General features: G+C 37.9%; 1 protein-coding gene across 1 annotated transcript in view; it reads right to left on the reverse strand.

The window, feature by feature from the left end:
* Nucleotides 1-565: 565 nt before the first annotated feature.
* Nucleotides 566-18,248, reverse strand: part of LOC150082947 (tubulin beta chain) — a 63,707-nt gene continuing 46,024 nt past the window's right edge. The window contains exons 5-6 of the mRNA XM_090377690.1: nt 14,665-15,301; nt 566-778 (exon numbers count right to left, since the gene is read on the reverse strand). Of these exons, the coding sequence (XP_090233816.1) occupies nt 603-778; nt 14,665-15,301 (813 nt within the window). The 3' untranslated portion in view covers nt 566-602. The remainder of the gene's footprint in view (nt 779-14,664; nt 15,302-18,248) is intronic.

Consider the following 18,248-nt stretch of genomic DNA (forward strand, 5'->3'; position numbering starts at 1 on the left):
GTTTTGACTGCCAAAAGCTAAAGTGGAGGGGAAAAAACCCAATTATTTGTTAGTTATCAAAAGTTTCTCACTGTGCCAAGTTGATTTTCCAAACCCTGGCTGTAGGAATAAAAAAATACACTTGCTTATATGCATTTTGACTATTGTAACTGAACAATAAAATAATTTGAAGTGCTACAAATAATTAAAGATAATGATAAAGTGGATGTGCATTTTTGTTTTCTTAGCTGTTATACTCATCTAATGTAATATGGATGTTAAGTTCAGTACTTTTACAGTATTGAACTTACCATTGCACTCTTTTTGGTAATAACTGCTCTTCACCGATCCATATTCTATTCCCCCCCCCCCAAGCCAACAAAAGCCTAAGTATAAATTCAGCTCAGAGTATTTTGATATCACTAAAAATGCTAAAAAAGATAATTTAAGTATATTATGTTAATATGATTTTCTTGTAATACAAGCCAAAGTAGAACAGATTACTGAACAAAAACATTTTTATTGAATAACAAGAACATTAACAAATAGTCAAAAAATTTTGATTATAAATTAAAAGATTCTGTATATGCACCAACTGCAGTCAAGGCTTTATAATCTTTTCTTTATGCTGCTTGAGGTTCTTCTTCATCAAATTCTCCTTCCTCTTCTGCAGTAGCTTCTTGATATTGTTGATATTCAGAAACCAGATCATTCATGTTAGATTCTGCTTCTGTAAATTCCATCTCATCCATTCCTTCACCAGTGTACCAGTGCAAGAAAGCTTTTCGACGAAACATGGCTAAAATAAAGGAGAGAGGAAGAAAAACTGACTGTTTGCATTTTAAATGAGAGAGAGAGAGAGATTGTAGCAATCAATTCAGAAACAACTGCCATCGTTGAAGAAAAAAAAACTTTAAGAAAAAAATAAAATAAATAATAATAATAAAAATTGTCTAAAAAAGTACTTAACAATGGAACCATTTTAACAATAATACATGAGCATCTGGAAATGCCCATCAGTGCAAGATGGGTTCACAGAAACCTTTCCATTCATGACAAACATCAAACGTTAAAGACATCAAAAGAATTTAAATTAATTCTTGCTAATCCAGACAGATTTTTATCCTGCTTGGTGACATTTTTATGATCCTGAATACAAATTAGAAAGTTGTGAAACCTCTCCAACCCCAAATTTTGAATCCAGCTAGGGAAGTGTTGGACTCAATTTTCTGGACACAGAAGGATTGTTACCTCGAGGAGAATATTAAAAGGGGGTGTTTGAAAAGTTTGTGGTCCAAGTATGAAGGGTTTATTCAAGGAGTCTGGTAACATGTCTGGAGGCCTCACTTTAGGAAGGAGGTAGATCTGCTGAAATGGACGCAGAGAAGGGCAACCAGATTGAAGGGAACAAAAGGTGCTCTTACTAGAAAGGCTTCAGTTATGAAAATTGCAGCTTCTGGAGACCTGGCCCCTACGGGGTGACTTGATTGAGGGGTTTAAGGCCTTGAATGGATTGAGTAAACTGAATGTGAATGGCATTCTTCCTCTTGCTGAGATATACACATGAGGGGGACAGGGACATAAATTCAAGGAAGAAATGGACAAATTCTTAGAGAGGTATAGATGGGTGAGTGTGTAATGTTTTTTTTTTTGCTGATGCTTTAAGCTTGCTTTCTTCCATCATTTGTCACTACTTTTCAATGCAACGTCCCCTTTTGGAGGCTATACACTTTTGCCACCAATGCTGCAATGTAGTGATTCCAGCTGCAAAGAAAGTTCTCTTGGAATGCATCCATTGTAGTAAAGATGTCACTGTTGGTGGGGAAAATGGATGCCAGTCCAATGGTATTATCTGGTGAATATGGGGGGAAGGTCCAAGATTTCAAAGCCACACTCATGCAGCGCAGCCATGACAATGATAGACCTGTGAGCAGGCACATTGTCCTGGTGGAACAAGACTCCTTTGCTGCTTTTCCCTCAGAATTTGTCTTTGATGTTTTCGCACAGATGCCTCACAAGGTCACTAGCAACAACACTATCAGCATCCTAAAAACTGATGCCATCACCTAGCCAGCAGAAGGAATTGACTTGGGTTTCTTTGGAGGGGAAGAAGGGCCACATTTCCACTGTTTGGACCAACCCTTTGCCTCTTGCTGAAAGTGAAAGAACATGTCTCATCCATGGTCACAATCTTGCAAGAATTTGCTTGTAGACAATACAAATCTTCACTTGACTTGGCAACTGTTGTGCATTTTTGGTCTGCTGTCTAACTTTGGGATCCATTGTACTGACATATTTTTCATAGCTAGACTGTTATTATGTGATACATGCATTCAGATGAGCCCAAGATATTGGCAATGTACTGAACTGTCACTCATCACCAGATCATGCACACTGTCAACAACTTCTGGAGTGATGGACGTTGTATGTCTTCCCCAGCATGGGTCATCTTCCTGACTTTCCCTTCCTTGTTTACATTCTGCTGTCCACTTCTTAACAGTGGAATAGGAAGGGACATCCCTCCCAAATGTTGTAACCACATCCTCATTATAAAATGTTAGTCCCTTTTCTTCCAAATATTGGATGACTGCATGGTGGCTAATTTTGTCCATCTTTCTTCATTCACACAACTTTGTTGACTTCACATTAAGACACGAACTCCCCCTTCTCTCTCTGCCATGAACTTATATGAAAATATGCAAGTAAAGATTGCTGCTGTTTCTCTTTGTGCTAATGTACTGAGCACAAAGCCTGGACTGCACAGGCTAAAATTCATGAATGTGGATTTGAATAATTTCCCTTCCCCATACAGCCCAGTGACAGACTGACTTCAATAGCAAGGTACATTCTTTTACCACAGTGCATATGCAAGTTGAAAAGAATGACGGCAAAAAATGCATTGATAAACATAGTAGATACATAGAATATATACGTGCTTCCTACTGTTATAAATTTAAACTTTGATCTGTTGTCTTCATACTTTTATGGCTAAAGAAGCATTACTTATAGACTGACCCTTGTAGCTTGTGGGATGCATCTTTTTCCTTTTTCCACCTTCAATAGGGAAGGGGGTATAGCATTAACATGGAAAAGGGCAGGTCAAAATGTTAATTAATGCTATTACAAGATTCCGCAGAAACATGTAACATACATGTGCAAATTTCTTCACAAACTGTTGGTGATGTTAAATGCCATAGAAAAGTAGCAGCAGTCTTTACTTGCATATTTGCTATAAGCCAATCGGGGGTGGAAGAGACATTTGGTTTTTATCTGGATTCATTTACCTGAATCAGGTAATGAATGAATGAATGATTCATTTGCAAAAACAATATTCACAGAAAATAAACCAATCTTCAGGTAAGTTGCACTTTTCCAATATATTTTTCATTCATTTCTTACTGGTTGATCTGATCATAAATGGTAGCTACAATCAATCAAATCAAACTGTATATATATATTTTATAAACTAGCAAGTGTAGTCTTCTTTTAACTTCATATTAGAAATAGAGATAGTTTTATACCTGTTTAATATTTTATTACACTTCCCTAACCTAACCATATAGTTTCATTAGGTTAGGATACAGTATTAGTACTGGCAAACAATGCAAGAAAAAAGACTTATACAGCATTTTGGGGGGGGGATCCCATTTCACCCACCCACCCACTTCCTAAAAGCAGGCATGGAAAAGGAAAATTTCTTACATTCACATTTTATCTACTTGGATAAACTATGTTAATCACATAATTTAGTAAATTTCCTTAACATAACCAATTAGGTTAGCAAAACTGCATGAAGTACCATCATGGTATACAAGTCATTTTTTTACAATCCTTGGCATCTAGCACAGTGCTGCATTACAGTAAAATCTACATCAGAACTGCCTTTCCACTTTTACATTTAATTAAATTTGTCTATCTTATTTTAAAAATCTGCACTGATATTTTAGTACACTGAACAGTAAAGAAAGGCAGTAAAGCTTATTCAGCACTCCCTTATGTAGAAAGTCACAAAACCAAATCTATGAAGATGTTGACACAGAAATTTTCATGTGGCTCTGATGATTATATAATGTCATTCCTATTTTAGCATTAGCATTAGCATTAGTAGAGGCATTTGATGCAAGAAAGCAAGCTTATGCAGCATCAGCCAAAAAAAAAAAAAAAAAAAAAAAGTAACATAAATAAATAAAAATAACCACTTCCACTTCACCCCTCTGTTCGTTCGAAATACCTGTCCAGCTGAGCCTTAAACATATTTAGACTATCAACTTCCACGACAAGGGATGGAAGTCTGTTCCACCCACCAACCACCCGCTGGCTAAAGGCAAATTTCCGCACATCTATCCTACATCTGTCTTTCCTCAATTTTAAATTATGCCCTCTCAGGTGATTTTTCTGAGCTAGAGGAAGAATCCCATCAGCATTGAGCATGCTCAAACCATTCAAGGCTTTGTACACCTCTATCAGATCACCCCGCTGGTGCCTAGTTTCCAGACACTGTAATTTGCAAAACTTAAGCCTTTCTTCGTAAGAGAACCCCTTTGTCCCATTCACCAATCTAGTTGCCCTTCTCTGTACTCGTTCCAGCAGCTCTACATCCTTCCTGAAATGAGGCCTCCAGGCCTGTATACAGTACTCTAGGTGTGGCCTGACCATTGCCTTATACAAGGGAATAATCACCTCCTTATCCCTGCTAGAAAAATTTCTATATATCATTGACAATACACCATGAGCTACTCTTGCAGCTCGTCTGCACTGCTCAGAGAACTTCATATCTGCCTGCACCACCACCCCCAGGTCCCTTTCATTCTCTACCACTGTCAGTGTAGTACCACAGAGTTGATACGTTGCTCTGGGGTTGCTGTTTCCCATATGTAGTACTTTACATTTGTCAATGTTAAACTTCATTTGCCACCTTGAAGCCCATCTGCTCAACCTTTCCAAATCCTGTTGCAGCAGCATAGTGTCAGTAGTGTCCTTGACAACCCTGCCAACCTTTGTATCGTCTGCAAACTTGGACATTAAGCCTGATATACCATCATCAATATCATTTATAAATACAGAAAACAATAAAGGCCCCAATACTGAACCCTGAGGGACTCCACTAATAACATTAGTCCACGATGAGCAGTGTCCATTGATTACCACTCTCTGTCTTCTCCCCCTCAACCACCCCTTTATCCATAGCAGCAACTTGCCTCCAATGCCACACTGCTCCAATTTGTGCAGCAGACTTCCATGTGCAACAGTATCAAAAGCCTTTCTAAGATCCAAGTATATAATATCAAAGTTATTCCCTGCATCCAGTTCTTTTGTGACTGCATCATAGTATCCAATCAAATTGGTCAGGCAAGACTTCCCCTTAACAAAACCATGCTGTGTCCTAGCTATAACTGAAGTCTTGTCTAGATGATCCTGCAGTGCTTCTTTCACCAGTGCCTCCATTAATTTTCCGGGAACAGAAGTTAAACTCACAGGTCTATAATTACTTGTGTCAGCCTTTGATCCCCCTTTGTGAATTGGGGTCACATTTGCACATCTCCAGTCAATGGGTACCTCCCCTGAGTCCAAGGAAGCTCTCATAATTATGGCTAAGGGTTTGCTTACCTCCTTTGCTGCCTCCTTTAATATAACTGGATAGATCCCATCCACCCCAGGTGCCTTTCTTGTGTTTATCTTCAACAATTTCTCCTCCACTTTGCTCTCAGTTATTACAAGATTCTCTAGCTTACTGCTAGAGTTGAATACACCTCTGGCATTCCCCTCGCTGAATAACTCCTCATGTGTGAATGTCGATGCAAAATATTCATTTAGTTTGTTAGCTACCCGAGCAGGGTCATCAACAGTTGACCCATCGATCTCAAGTGGACCAATCTGATTCATCCCCTTCCTTCTAGAGTTTACATAAGTAAAGAACTCTTTGCTGTTTTTCTTCGCATCCCTTGCCAAGGATCTCTTGTAATCTGCCTTCGCCTGCCTAACCTCCTTTGTAACTTGGTTACAGATCAACTTGTATCTATCATAGGCATCCGTGTCACGTGTTAATTTGTATGTATCCCATGCATTTTTCTTCTCTGCCATATGCCTCATTAGTTCATCTGACAACCATTTAGGCCTAAACCTTGAACAATATTTCTTAGTTGGTATGTAAAGCCTAGTAGCTTCCACGATAAGTTCTTTGAATGCTTCCCATTTTGAATTTGCTGTTGGCAATATCATCAGTTGATCCCACTGTATAGAATTTAAATACTGTCTCAGTCCATTGTAGTCGCCTTTACGAAAGCAATACCCCTTCCCTTTACCCCTAATGGTAGTTACCTCTTTGAGTAACTCCCACTTCAGCACACTGTGATCACTGCCACCAAGTGGTTCATTTATCTGCAGATTCTGAATGCATGAAGAATCACTACTGATAATCAAATCAAGAGTATTACTCCCTCTAGTTGCCTCCCGAACATGCTGATGTAGAAAACAATCATCCAATAAATCCACAAAAGCCTTGCTACTGTGTGAGTGACCAGCCCCCAAATTCCAGTCAATATCTGGGAAATTAAAATCCCCCATTATAAGACTCTCTGATTTACTGGCCCACTCTATTTCTCCGAACAGTTTCTTATTATACTCATCAGAGTCATTAGGCCTATAGCACACTCCTACTCTCAATTTTGATCTCCCAATGCTTATGTCACACCAAACTGACTCGACACTGCACTGTCCAGCGATGTCGACTGGCTTCACTTCCTTGGATTTTATGTGTTTCTTAATTAATAGCATAACCCCTCCTCCCTTCCTATCCTGTCTATCCTTTCTGTACACATTGTACTCCCCAAATTCCAGTTCTGCATTTCTTATATCTGTGTGACACCACGTCTCTGAAATCCCCACAATATCTGCCTTTGATGTTTTGAGCAATACCTCAAATTCATCAAATTTATTTACTAAACTCCTAGCATTGGTGTACACACAAGTATACATGCACCTGTTCTTTTTCTTAGCTACCCTAACACAACCCATGTGTTTACTTGTACCCCAATGATTCCCAGCAGTCTCTGAAATATCCTGCATCTTATTTTCCAGGCTGCGGCTCATTCCAATAGAAGCAGTGCAAGAATCACTTTCACCTCTGCCAGTGGCTACTGTTAATCTATTAGTCCTTGTATCCCCCCAATCTAGCAGTTTTCCGACCCACCTAACATTGCCTCGATAGCATCAGCAAACATTCTTGCACCCTTTCTATTTAAGTGTATCCCATCCCTGTAGAAGCAGTCTCTCCTGTTAACAAGTACAGACCAGGCTGAAAAAAATTCTACCCCTTGAGCCCTGCACAATCTTTCCAGGGCCGAATTGATTGACAGGGCTCTCATCATATACTCCCTCCTATCGTGTCTGGGCAGAATTGCAGACACTTTCAATTTCAACCCTAATTCACGGCTTTTTTTCATCAGTGACCTGTACTTGTCAAGTAATTCCGCCGGTCTCCTACTCTTAATGTCATTAGTGCCAACGTGTACAACTATATCACCTTTTGTGCCCTTAAAAGATGATATCCGCTCTACAACGTCATCAACTTTTGCCCCTGGCAGACATACCCTGGTCCTATTCCACCTATCCTTTTTACAAAGCATGTTTCCCGTTTCCCTGACAATAGAGTCACCAACACTGTACTGGAATTTAGCACTGTACTGAAAATTGCTTTTATATAAACATCTCAGCATCCAGAATGTATTTGACATCTCAAAAGCTGATTTTAGTAAAACCCGTTTCTGTTTAATATAACCTTAAACTTATACAGATTAAATCTTGTTATAACAACATTTTCATCATCTTCACTCTCAGAACCTCATGTAGGCTTTACACAAAGATGCCTATACATTCTCAGTAATTTCCTGGTCCGTCAACTCGTTCGCAGTCAATAAATCGGCATCTGCTGTTGTGTAATCTTCATAATCCACTGTGTTCGGAACTCCCATAGCAGCAACTATCGAATTTCACATTTCTCTCACCTTGTGTTCCATTTGTCTCTATTACAGTTGTATTTCAAGACCACTATTTGCAAGAATTGAAAATTGAAGTGTCTTCTTCTTCCAACACTTCAATATGGTTTACTCTTTTATGGACTACCATATCACAATGATCATATCACATGATTCCTTAACATATATTTTTTCATTATTCCCTGAAACTAATTTTAGCAATAAGCTTTTTAATAAATTGACTCCTGTAATGCATTTTGACTACACATATGGTTCCTAAGTTCAAAGGTTGGAGAACTGTTGTACAATTTAGAGGTAAAAATTCGACTTTAATACATGTGTCAAATATGTACCAAGCAATTATCAATTAAGAGAATTTTTCTATTTTGTCTCTTCATCTGGGCATCCAAGTTTTTTAGCCATTTGTTAAATACTGCTTGTCATCCAAGCACATTTGTTTGTATGATAATTGCAAGTGATTGAACATCTTAAAACATCATGGATTTGCAAATCCCAGTGATCAATGGTTTCAGCTTTTCTGTTCCAGAAGCGTTGCAGCAAAACAAGACAAATGTTTTGATTTCTTCCCTCTTCTTCATAGATCTCCCGTAATGGTAAGGTTATGATGTGGAAATAACTGATAGAATATCCCCATTACTACACCTCCATCAGCATCTTTTTAATTTTACTAGTATGCCATTCATTAAGTCAATCCTGTGGTACCTCACTCTCTTCTCCACAGATTGCCCTGGAAGCTATTCAACATTGTTCTCGAAACCTGTTGAGCTCTTTTTTTCTTTTTCTTTTGGTAGTTATTGGCACATCGGCTTCTGTGGCCATAATGCACCTCCCAAGGTTTTTTTTTTGCAGTACTTTGATCCAAGCCCGAGGCGGGATTCGAACCCGTGACCTGTGGGTTGCCAGGTAGGCGCTTTACCTACCTGGCTAGCCCGGTCGGCATCCTGTTGAGCTGTTCAACACTTGCTTGAAAATTATTGTCCTAAAAGTTTTCCCAAAATCTAACACTTTTCATGTATTATTGGATCACTCATTGAGATATTTCTTGACCGACCATTTTGTAACTATGAAAAAATAGCTTTATCAATGTTATCATGTAAAGCACTTCAAACCTTTCTTTGAGGTCCCAATGCTCTCTTTAATCTTGTCTTCAATCTTTTTATGATCTTTTAAAATTGTAGACAATGTCAAAGGAGCAATGCTAAATTATTTTGCAACCTCACTTTCCTTCTTCCCAGCATCCATTTTTTCCTCCCAATATTGATAATTGTTCATTCTTTTTGTACATTTTAATGGTCACCACATTAAAAAATTAATAATGAAATCACTTGTAATCTGCAATAATTCTAATTACACACTGTACAGTATACAACGGTATGCTTGAGAACAGAAGACTGAACAACTCTGCATATGGAGTAACTCTGAATAATGCAAAAATATGGCAACAATATTTGACATTTTCTTTCCTACCAGAACAGGAAAGAAAATTTCAAATATAAACAATAAACAATAAGCTATCCATGTCTTATTGTTTATTTCATAATGGATTATTGTGCTGAACTTTGGGTGGCACCTAAATATTGTTCAGCAATGCTGCTGAGCCTGTAACTAGCCGAAGTAGGACCCTGTACAGTCAGTTCTTGTATAACACGGTAGTTGTGTTCCTAGAAACCCTCGTGCAATATAAATAGCAGGCCTTATGGAAAAAATAGGGTTAGGCACCGACCACCCAAAGTTGAACACACATTTATTACACAAAACTTTACCAAACACAATAATCGCAATAAAATACGCACGTATTTGCGTAATAATAAAATATGTAAGTATTTTATTACGATTATTACATAATAAAACATTGCTAATGCTTTTGCTTCTATCATAAGCAAACTAGTTCTTTATTTGATCTTTTATCCAAACAGATAGACATTCTATCTCTTCCAATTCTTTGTGTCTTGATCTAATGGATTTTGGTACACTTTGAGTTGTTCCTGCTATGAAAGTTGCCTTTATTTTCCCTGCATTCTTTCTCTTTCTAATTGTTTCAGCATTGCCTCATTTAGGCCTGTAGCATGCACAATATCAGGTTCTTTCATTTTGCTCAAAGCTTTTCACAATTTCATATTTTTCCTTTGTCACAATTGCTTTTATTTTTCTCTCTGAATCTGTAGTATCTTCACCAGGACGCTTCCTTTTCACACTTTTTTTTAAGTATTTTACTAATTTTTAGGGAATAAAGCACAATTAAAGTATAAAAAGAACAAATAACGAGGCATACTTGATACACATAAACACTGTTAATTTAACTTGTGTTCCGGGGAAAATAATGGCATCACTGGTTAAAGAAGCATTGCAGGATCATCTAGACAAGACTGCAGTAATAGTTAAGACACAGCATAGGTTTGTCAAAGGGAGGTCTTGTCTGACCAATTTGATTGCATACTATGATGTGATCACAAAGGAACTGAATGCCAAAAATAATTTTGATATCATATACTTGGATTTCAGGAAAGCTTTGCACATGGAAGACTGCTATACAAATTGGAGAGATATGGCATTAAGGGTAAGTTGCTACAATGGATAAAAGGGATGGTTGATTAGGAGACAACAGAGAGTGGTAATCAATGAACACTGCTCTTCGTGGACAAATGTTATTAGTGGAGTTCCCCAGGGTTTGGTGCTGGGCCCATTGTTGTTTTGTGATTCATCAATGATATTGATGAAGGTATATCAGGATTAATGCCGTCGAAGTTTGCAGATGATACAAAGGTTGGCAGGGTTCTTAACGACAGTATGCTACTCCAAATGGATCTAGATAAGTTGGGCAAATGGGCTGAGAAGTGGCAACTGAAGTTTAACATTGACAAATGCAAAGCACTGCATATGGGTAGCAATAACCGAACAGAAATGTACCAACTGTGTGGTGGTGCTACACTGAGGGAAGTGGAAAGTGAAAAAGACCTGGGGGTAATTGTGCAGTCAAATATGAAGTTCGCTGAGCAGTGCAGATGGTCTGCCAGAGCAGGTCATGGAGTTTTGTTATTGATATATAGGAATTTTGTTAGCATAGGCAAGGAGGTGATTATCCCTTTGTATAAGGCAATGGCCAGGCCACACCCAGAGTACTGTGTACAGGTCTGGAGGCCTGTACACAGTACTCTGGGATTCATTTTTGGAAGGATGTAGAATTGCTAGAACGAGTACAAAGAAGGGCAACAAGATTGGTGAGGGGAACAAAGGGGTACTCTTACCAAGAAAGGCTTAAGTTCTGCAAATGGCAGTGCCTGGAGAGTAGGCACCTGCAAGATGATCTGATTGAGGTGTATAAGGCCTTGAATGGGTTGATCAAGCTGAATGCTGATGGGATTCTTCCTCTTGCTCAGATTAAGAACTTGAGAGGGCACAGTTTAAAATTGAGGAAAAGCAGTTGTAGAATAGATGTGCGGAAATTTGCATTCAGCCAGTGGGTAGTTGATTGGTGGAACAGACTTCCATCTTTTGTTGCGGAAGTTGATAGCCTAAATAAATTTAAGGCTGAGCTGGACAGGCATTTGGAATGAATGGTGGGGTGAAATGGGATTTTTTTTTTGGCTGATGCTGCATAAGCTTGCTTTCTTGCATCGTATGCTTCTACTAATTTTAATGCTAAACAATGCAGCGCACATGTAGCAAATGAATGAACAATGCAGTAAAGGCAGAAACACACTATCATCACCTCATATTTCACTAAATCACATTTTTGGAGGTCACTACCATAAAAAAATTTGCAGTTTCTGGTTTATTGAACATTCCTGAATCTGTTATAAACGGGTAGTAAACTCAATCTAATTGCATTTGCGATAATACTGATAGCTGGAATTCTGTGGGTTTTTATGTTACTAAGGTGAAATGTGTTTTCCCATTCACTGAAATCTTGAATCATATAAAAAACGTAAATAAACTTTCAGAATCTTCTCTCATTCCTATCGTGTTGCGTTCAGTTGGGGTGATTCCCGCATTCGACTGCCATTTCTTGTAAACACAAAGTCAAATTGTGCATAAGCGAATTCAGTTTATGTTATTTATGACATTGTTCTCCTATTTATAAATCATGTACGACTGAATTTGTGTAGTGTAAACATGTTATACGAGAACTGACTGTATCTATCTACAACAAAGATAAATGTAATCAATGTTTGTTTTTGCACAGGTATGGCCTTAATTTTATTTTTTATCAGTGATAAATATTCATTATATCGAAATTTTAATATTGTTATAACAAGATCTGTTTAATATATTTTATTAAGCAAGTTCTTTCAAACACAAGAAAACTGTTTGTTATTCGGGTTTCAGCAGGGGCTTTTTGTTTACATTCACAAGGAAGGATGAATGAAGACTGAATTAAATTGTGAACTGAGAACATGTGCAATGTCCTGGATTAGTGCAAGGAGCATAGTTGTATGTGATATATTCAGATCCAATGAATACTGATATTGCAGCAATACCAGGAGGTTTGACCCATTAGATGTCTACATTAACAAATCACTTAAAGACTGCATTTATAATTAATGGAAAAAGTGGATTAAAGCATAAGATCCAATCAATATGGAAATAGTGATACTCTTTCAAAAAAATGTGTAATATCAAATTCCTTAAATGGGATAGAAGATGATGTTTTGTGGAGAGAGAGAGAGAGAGAGAGAGAGAGAGAGAGAGAGAGAGAGAGAGAGAGAGAGTAATACCATCAAACACTTGGGTAAACCTTAAAAGCACTTTTTGAATATTTTTTTTTTTTTATGGTAGCTGACTGCACATAGGCAGAGGGAAAAAATAGGATGACCAGGCTTCCAACTTTATTACTGTATATGTAAAAAATTGTAAAGATATTGGTATTAATTCATGTCTTTCTTGTGCCTTTAATTCAAGGTTATGATTTTATATTTGGTGTTTAAGTTAATATTAAATTTAGGTGACTTTTTTTGAACTTCAAAGGTTGACATGCTGGCATATGCAGTATTAAAGTCAAAAAATATTTTTAATAAATTGACACTAAGTGGTATTGTCACAAATAATCTGTGCACTATATCAGGACTGTTCAATAACGAATGATCAACCCCCCCCCCATCACCACATACCTTTATTAATCATTCATATTTTGATGGTCCTTTTCAAAATAGTTCCCATTTGGTGAAACGTACTTACTCCAACATTTGTCATTCTTCAAAAGCATGGTGAAAGCTATTTTTTGACATGTTTGAGAATCACCTCCGATGTCTTTACAACTTCTTCTGACGACTCGAAACCTTTCCCCCGCAGCTCCTTCTTTAACTTTGGAGGGGGGGGGGGTTGTGGGGTGCTAGGCCAGGGCTGTAGGGCAGATGAAGAACACATTTGACATTAATGCTAGCTAAGTACTCAATGACAATATGAGCAACATGAGGTCTCACATTGTTGTGATGCAACAACACCCACCTGCATGCAGTTGTTGTTGTTTGGTTTTTAGGAGCATTAGCAACTAAGGCCATATTGCTCTGGGATATGCGGTGGTCATTCCCTGACCTTTCCGCATCCTCCGTATTTGGTGGTGACGGGCTCGAACCCTGGTCTAATCAAGAAGCGTGTGCTATGCACTGCTGCTCCTTCCCACCTGGCCACAGAAGCGCCTCATACAGTTGTGGTAGTTAGCAATGAATGTGATACTGCAAAGTGTGTGGTATGGTTCTGTAGTAAGGTCCCATAACAGTTGTATGATGTGACACAACATGCTGGTAAACCATTCCTTGAATGTAAGAAAAAAAAAAAAAAAAAAGAGATGGCCATAACCTTTTCTGCAGAAGCCCAGCTTTTGCTTCCCCCCCCACTGTTGGCAATGACATAGACTTCTAAACAGAACCTTGTTGCTTACTCTCTAGGTCGAATGTGATGCCATGTCTCATCTGCCATTATCACCTTGTGCAGAACCTTACCATCTTCAGTAACCATCCACTGAAGCTCCTGACAAACCTCCATGCGAACTTTGTTGCTCAGGTGTGAGTAGTCATTGGAGCCCAGCCCATTTGCATATGACATGCACAAACATGTCATATGCAAATGCCATGGAGTATATCTTGCGTGCTTCCTACTTATATTCTCAACATCTCTGCTAGCTTTGCCTTGCTGTTATGTGATGATCTTATCTTACAATTACAGAAGCAGTGCTTATGGTTTCTGTGGTGACAGCAGTGGTTGGATTCCAGGAACACTGATTTTTGCAATTGAATCATGTCCATATTTAAACATTCTAAACCACCTGTGAGCTGTGCTATATGGAAGTGTAGATTCACCATAAGCCTCTTTTAACATTTTCATAAGCTTCAGCTGATGTTTTCTTGAGATAGAAAAATTGAGATTGAGAGCAGTATACTATTCCTCACACGTCACGTTCATTGTTACATAGGTGAAACTGAGAAGGCATAAATTTGACCGACTGACAAGGTCACATTGTGTGCACGAGTCAACAGTGTAGTTGCCGTGATGCAGCTAGGTTTGGTCTTAAATTCCACAGCTCAGCTAGAAACAGGAAGCAGTATGGTTTTTCATAAAAAATTATGATCATTTTTTATTAAACAGCCTTCATATCAACAAAATAATAATAATATAAAAACAAGTAAAAAAATCTAATTTTAAATTTCATGTAATTAAAATAAATGGCAGAATTTAAATCAAAGAGCTTTCTTACCAGTGAACTGTTCGGAGATTCTCTTAAAAAGCTCTTGGATGGCAGTACTGTTACCAATGAAAGTGGCAGACATCTTTAAACCACGAGGAGGAATATCACAAACTGCTGTTTTCACGTTATTAGGAATCCATTCCACAAAATAACTGCTATTCTTGTTTTGTACATTTAACATCTGCTCATCAACTTCCTTCATGCTCATTCGGCCTCGGAAAACAGCAGCAACTGTAAGATAACGTCCATGCCTAGGATCACATGCTGCCATCATGTTCTTGGCATCAAACATTTGCTGTGTTAACTCAGGCACTGTTAGTGCCCTGTATTGTTGGCTGCCACGAGAAGTGAGAGGTGCAAAGCCAGGCATGAAGAAATGAAGGCGTGGAAAGGGAACCATATTTACAGCTAACTTCCTAAGGTCGGCATTTAACTGACCAGGAAACCTTAAACATGTTGTTACACCTGACATTGTTGCAGATACCAAGTGATTCAGATCTCCATAGGTTGGGGTTGTTAGTTTTAGGGTACGGAAACAGATGTCATAAAGAGCTTCATTATCAATGCAGTATGTTTCATCTGTGTTTTCAACGAGTTGGTGAACAGAAAGTGTGGCATTGTATGGTTCAACAACAGTGTCAGAAACCTAAAACAGAAAGTGATTAAAGCATTTAAACAAATGTCAGATAATTTTTATGACTCCATACTATTAAAAATGTGAAAATACCATTCAATTATTGGAAGATTAAACATACAATATGATCAAAAGTACTGGGACACCTAGAGATATACAAGGGGTGCTCAATAAATTATCTACCTACCTATGAAGGAAATGAGATAGAGGCAAAAATCTTTTTTATTTATTAATGTAACTTTCCTGAAGTTCAATACACTTGTTCCATTTTGTTGGCAATGAGGAAATACCAGACACATAAAATTTTTTGTCCTGTCCATCAAAGGTTGCAGAAACAGCAGAATTCAGTTCATTATCATCAGCAAAGTGATGTCTGCGTGCATTTTTCTTGAGGTGTCGAAACAGGAAATAGTCACTGGGGTCTAGATCCGGCTTTAAGATGAATGGGTAAGTTCTGTAAAGTCAGTCTCTCAAAGCAGTACACCGCTGGAAAGTTTTTCCACAGCATTTTTCCTTTATGACATCCCTTAGGTTGTACAGTAGGGATGTACATGACCCCCCCCCCCCAGTGACACTCTGCTTGTGTTCCAATTAGTGAATTGTACAAAATTCCCTCAGCATCCCAAAAACGGTGGCCATAACCTTGCCAACTAAAGATTGTGTCTGAAATTTTTTTGGTTTTGCTTGTGCTTCCATTGCATTGATTCTTGCTTGGTCTCAGGATCCCAGTGATGAACCCATGTTTCATCACCCATAACAATTCTGGAGATGAAAGTTTTAGGATCCTTCCCATAAAGCTCTAAATTCTCCCCACAACACTGTTCTCTGAATTGCTTCTGTGATCCACCTTGATCTGTGATCCACCTTGCACTGACCTTAGGTATCCTCAAATGTTCACGGAGGATGGTTATAATTGTTCTCTCAGATATGTCACATTCTCTAGAGATTTGGGACACCTTTTAAACATCTGTCATTCAGCACAAGGGTTTCCACAGCTTGGCACATTTCTGGAGTGGTCACTGTCACAGGCCTTCCTGGACATGGTTCATCTTTGATGGACTCTCTACTCTACTTTAATTGTTTTGACTAGAATTTCACCTGGTACTATGAAGATGCACTGTTGCCATACACAGCCACCATTCTTTCATGAATGGCCTTTGGCCCATTTCCTTCTTTGGTGAGAAATTTGATGACTGAACAATGCTCCAATTTCAACAAATCCATAATTTGATTCCTACTTTCTGTTACAGCAGCACAACCTAAAAATATAGCGGGATCAAAATTAGTATGATTCAAACTGAGATAGGAATATGATAAATCACGAATCATTAAAGTATAACTATGGAAAGTACCTTAAATTTACTGAACGCCCCTTGTATAAGCAACTGAAAAACAAATTTGTGAGAGGTGTGCTACACTTATGTGTAGCATACCTCTCGCAAACTTTGCAGAATTCTGCTTTCTAAGACAGTTGGCAATGTCTTAGAAAGCAGAATTCTTTGAGCTGATCAACTGATCAACAGAATTTAGAATGGCATATAACCAAGGAAAACACCACAAAAGCATGCTCTATTCACCAGAAAATAATTTATATTATAATTAGTTGAACTGAAATTATAATATCTTCCATTTTTCAGTTCTACTGAAAAATGGAAGATCTGGCTTTTACTGGTACCAAGTTTCCTTCTAAGGTGTGCACCTGCACAGCAGCACTCTGATCCCAGTCTGCTAGGGACTCCTCATGAGGGTGACAAATCATTTCCTTCCAGTAAGGAAACTCAGCCTCCAGATCTATATGCAGTACTGAAGTGTTAGGACCACTTGTTTCTGATCCCTTGAATGATACTGATGAGGGAATAAAGGGTACGATGGCTAACAATTTAAGTCAGGCTGAGCTTCTGAGTGATTCTGACAGGCATCACACACACACAGATATGCCAGTTACATTTTAATGCTGCTAATGTTCTTTTGGGAAATAATAACCACAGAATAATTTAAACACTAAGTGGGGTAAAGTCAGTCTAAGTGAGAAAAGGGGGTATGGGTGTTTTAAAACAATCAGAATTGAAGGCTAGCATGCAGTATATAAGTAGGTGGCCAGGAAGGGACACAATGATTTATCATATCTTTGAATAAGAGAGGCGATTATAGTTTCATCATGTAACTCAATGGTGAGACCAACAAAGGGCCATATCCATATAAGGAGTGACTTTGAAGGTGCAGGTTTACAGAGGTTGGAAACTATGCACCTCAGGCAACTAATAATAAAGTTGTATAGACAGATTTTTATTATTATTATTATTTGTTGACATTAAAAAAAAAAAAAATGAAACTCATTGGAAAACTGGAAGACACAATTATTGTAAACTTCCAACCAATTTGAAAGAGTTGGGGAGTTCACATAACATTTAAACGTTTCATCTCCAATTAGATGAAGCAGTACTGGAAATTTTTCTATAAAAAAAAAATAAATAAATAAAAATGCTGAACTGCCATTTTGATGAAATTTATGCTACCTCGGCACTTAACATTTTTCAATGAAACCTTATGCACCATGTAGTCACATGCAGTAATAAAATACTTAAAGTCAGTGAACAAAAGAAAATCTTTTCTTTTTTAAGATCTCAACAACCCTTGCTGAAGAAATGACTAAGTCAAAATCATCCTTCTGATTTAGTATGCTTTGGTAATCAACTTCCAAAATGGAAGTGGAAGATTTAACACCTGTCAGTATAACAAACTTACATATCACATTCTTCAATATAGTTCAGTAGTAATGATCTCAGCAAATAGAATATGAGCCAGAACTGCTATGTTCAGATTTTCAAATGTTGGCATAACATTTAAAAGAAACAAATAAATTACTTTATTCAAGCTAGAAGAGAGGAACAGACTTTCAGCACACTCAGGATAACTCACCTAGATATCAGCTTACTTGAACTGTTCCAGATTGCTTGCA

Source organism: Mastigoproctus giganteus, chromosome 7 (genome assembly GCF_048544385.1).
Source record: "Mastigoproctus giganteus isolate SK-2022 chromosome 7, ASM4854438v1, whole genome shotgun sequence".
NCBI classification, from domain to species: Eukaryota; Metazoa; Arthropoda; class Arachnida; order Uropygi; family Thelyphonidae; genus Mastigoproctus; species Mastigoproctus giganteus.